At 40.9% G+C, this 4,072-nt stretch overlaps 1 protein-coding gene across 1 annotated transcript in view; it reads right to left on the reverse strand.

The window, feature by feature from the left end:
• LOC106531552 (disks large homolog 1) overlaps positions 1–4,072 on the reverse strand; it is a gene marked incomplete at its 5' end in the record, with an annotated part of 11,992 nt that overhangs the window by 2,032 nt on the left and 5,888 nt on the right. Inside the window, 6 exon segments of the mRNA XM_014027449.1 lie at positions 1,123–1,214; positions 1,297–1,406; positions 1,765–1,937; positions 2,016–2,117; positions 2,291–2,341; positions 3,508–3,549. Coding sequence (XP_013882903.1) covers positions 1,123–1,214; positions 1,297–1,406; positions 1,765–1,937; positions 2,016–2,117; positions 2,291–2,341; positions 3,508–3,549 — 570 coding nt within the window.

A 4,072-nucleotide genomic window follows, 5' to 3' on the forward strand; every position in this document is an offset into this window, starting at 1 on the left:
AGAGTGACTTGAATTTTGCATGATTTAGTTCATTTGTTAGATTGTTAACATCTTACACTATATTTCTTTTGGTTGAATTTTATATTGATGTTAAATCTTTTAAACTTTTTTTTGTTAAGAATTGACTCTAGAGTGCATATTTTGTGTCCATGAAAAAAACTATTACAGAAAATATTACAATATTAAAGAACTGTTCTTGTTAATTTGATGAAAACATTTTAAATTTCCAGTGCACTCACATCAGAATAACTTTTAGATTTGTTGTTAGAATAATCTGAAAAATAATCGTTAGATTAATCGATTGGAAAATAATCGTTTGGTACCGACCGACCATCACACACCTGACAACTCAGGGTGGTGGTTTTTATTTAAAAAAGTATTTAAACTATATATACTCCAGCCATTTAAAGTGCACTGTTCTAAATACTTACATTAATAAAATTGTTAGATATTTATTTAAATTATTTAATAAGATTTTAGATATTTATTGAAAGGTAAAGCAGTGACTTACAGCTACTTTCTGGAGGTGAACTTTATCTGAGATACTTGAAAATTGTACTACAGTAAGAGTTTATTTTTTTACACACTGAACATCATGAATTTGTAACACAACAGTGTAACGTGAGAAATACACAACCAGCCTGGTCCATTCTTTCTGTACAGTGTTAACACATTCCATTTCCTGCTCTACACAAAGATTGTCCCTTCATTATTAATGTCTGACAGCTGGAACAACGACTAAACTGACCTGAACATCAACAAAAAGTGTTAATCCATTTTAGACGCTCAGATGATCCTGTGTTGTTCACCTTAACTTTATAATAAATTGTGTTTCTAAAAGTTAAAATGTTGCACTCTAAAGCCAACCTGGCTGTATTATGGTAACTTCACCCCCACTGTGGTGGTAAACAGGAAGAAACCCCTCTGTCCTAAACATGAGTCATTTGGCCAATCACAACTAAGACAGACATTTATCTTGATTGTGATTGGCCAAATGACTCCTAGATGATTCAATAATTGACCCGTTTTGTTTTTAAATTGTTGAGTTTTGTTGAAAGCAACAGGTTTGCAGGTCTGTAACAACCCACCATCAGTCAAGCAGCAGCACTGAACGGCTCTGACCTGTGAAATGTTCGGTGAACTCCTGCTCCAGTTTGGCAGCTCTGTCGAAGGTTTTCCTGCCCTGCTCCTCCGTCAGACGTTTGTTCATTTCCCTGCAGGGACAAGAAACAAAAACGAGTCCCAGATCAAAGAAAAGTCAAGCTTCAGAGGAGAAACCTGCAGCTGCACACTCACATGATGTTCTCCACAGATTTAGGTTTGATGAAGATCGCAACAGGATGAAGCTGAGCCAGCTGGAGCCGCTTGATGGCGTTTCCTGAAACGTCCAGGATGCAGTGTTTACCCTGAAGGCAGCACGAGAAAGAAATGTTTACCCTGAAGGCAGCACGAGAAAGAAATGTTTACCCTGAAGGCAGCACGAGAAAGAAATGTTTACCCTGAAGGCAGCACGAGAAATAAATGTTTACCATGAAGGCAGCACAAGAAACAGAGGTTACCCTGAAGGCAACATGAAAAAAAAAAAAACAGAGGTTACCCTGAAGGCAACAAAAAAAAAAAACAGAGGTTACCCTGAAGGCAACATGAAAAAATAAAAATAAAATATATTACTCTGAACACAACACCTTCTCATCCTGTTTGTTTGCAGATTAAAGAACAGCTTCTTTAGCGGTCCGTTCGGACCGGGTCACTGGGTTCTGGTACCTTCTCAGCCACCTGGCGGACTGAGTGCACGCTGGTTCCGTACAGGTGGTTGTTGTACTGGCCCGCCTCGATGAACTTGTGTTCCTGGATGTCCTTCTCCATCTGCTCCCTGGACACCACGAAGTGATAGTCTCTGCCGTCCACCTCGTAGTCCCGCTTGGGTCGGGTTGTATCTGAACAGAACCAGAACAGAACCCGGTCCAGATCTGAACAGCTCAAACATCTGGGTAAAGAGGGTCTGCTGGACCTACGTGGGACACAGGAGCCAAATTTATCTGGGAACTCTGAGATCAGGTCGTCATTGATCCGGTCCTTCATCGGGCCCAGGATGATGACGGGTCGAGTGTAGTTCACTGTCAGAGAGAAGAGGACCGGGTCAGGTCTGAACAGACAGGAAGTGATGTCATACCTGAACCAGGACACGTTTTATCCTGAGTTTAGATCTGATTAAAACCGTTCAGTTTGTGTTCTGAAGAACCATTAAATGTCTCCTGGTCTTTGGACCTCAGAGCTCATCGGGTCTCACCTTCCTGCTGAACGACGGGTTCATACGACAGAACGTACTCCTCCTGCCCACCTGAGAACAGAGGTCAAAGGTCAGGTTAACATCATGAACGCAGCTGGAGGAGGAGGAGGAGTGAGAGATGAAGAGTGAGGAGGAGGAGGAGTGAGACATGAAGAGTGAGGAAGAGGAGGAGCAGAAAAAAAAGGATGAGATGAGAAATCTGAGATTTTAAACTAACTCATAGTAGCTCTTATTAACTCATAGTGGCTCTTATTAACTCATAGTAGCTCTTATTAACTCATAGTAGCTCTTATTAACTCATAATGACTCATTAATTCTTAATAACACATTATTTTAGTAGCTCATGCTAACTCTTAGTAGCTCATGCTAACTCTTAGTAGCTCATATTAACTCTGAGTAACTCATAATAACTCTAAGCAGCCTGTAATAAGTCTTAGTAACTCATATGAACTCTTAGTAACAGATTAACTCTCAGTAACTGGTGTGTTTCAGTGTTACTCCTCCAGTTGAGGCAGGCAGGTGTTTTTTCATCAGAGGTTAAGGTAAATAAGTAGCAGTTCTGAGGTCACTTCCTGTTTTTATCTTCAGATGGGGTGGGGGGGGAGGGGGTAACTCAGTTAATTAAAGGTTAACGTAGGAGGAGCAGTGAGATCAACATCAAAACCATCTGAGGTGAATCCTCTGACCTCATCCAGCAGCACAGACAGAAACAGATGATGATGTCATGCTGTTACTGTCCAATCAGCAGCCAGAGCTTGTTAGTGTTAGAGACAGAAACAAACGATGATGTCATACTGTTTCTGTCCAATCAGAAGCCAGAGAGATAGAACAGACAATGATGTCACACTGTCATTGTCCAATCAGCAGCCAGAACTCGTTAGTGTTAGAGACAGAAACAGACGATGATGTCACACTGTCACTGTCCAATCAGCAGCCAGAACTCGTTAGTGTTAGAGACAGAAACAGACGATGATGTCACACTGTCNCAGAAACAGACGATGATGTCACACTGTCACTGTCCAATCAGCAGCCAGAACTCGTTAGTGTTAGAGACAGAAACAGACGATGATGTCACACTGTCTCTGTCCAATCAGCAGCCAGAGCTTGTTAGTGTTAGAGACAGAAACAAATGATGATGTCACACTGTCACTGTCCAATCAGGAGCCAGCGCTCGTTACTGTTTGATCGTTAGTGAAACGAAGCGGCGGCAGACTTACGGTAGCTACTCTCACTATCGCTGGCGTTAGACGTCACGTGTTCTGGAATCAAACACAGGACAACGGGTCAGCCGCTGGCCTTCCCATCAGGCTTTGCTCCGAGCCACAATGGGTTAAATAAAATATTTTTTACTCATTTATTCTGGAACCTTCAAATATTTCACTTTAAGAAGAAGAAGAAGAAAAAAAAACCCTAAACTGACCTGATTTCAATCAGATTCATGAAATCTGATTGAATCACAGATCAGGTGGAACCTGGAGGATTTTAGTTTTCAGCAACAATAAACAACAGCTGTTCTTACAGTAAACAACAACAAGCCTAAATAAAAACAAACCATACAACACCATGAGACCAACAGAAATGTGATGAACGGGTTCTGTTTGGTTCTGAAGGATCCATGAAGGTCTGAGGTGAGGAAGAGGAGGGAGAGGAAGGTCTGATTTCACCTGGATCCAATGTCACCGTTTCGATTTAAAGTGATACAAGATTAGTTGTAACGTTAAACTTTATTTAATAAACATTTATTTTAACTGTAAAATAAAGACTGTAAAAACACTGTAGGAT

This window comes from Austrofundulus limnaeus, unplaced genomic scaffold, assembly GCF_001266775.1.
Source record: "Austrofundulus limnaeus strain Quisiro unplaced genomic scaffold, Austrofundulus_limnaeus-1.0 Scaffold649, whole genome shotgun sequence".
NCBI lineage: Eukaryota > Metazoa > Chordata > Actinopteri > Cyprinodontiformes > Rivulidae > Austrofundulus > Austrofundulus limnaeus.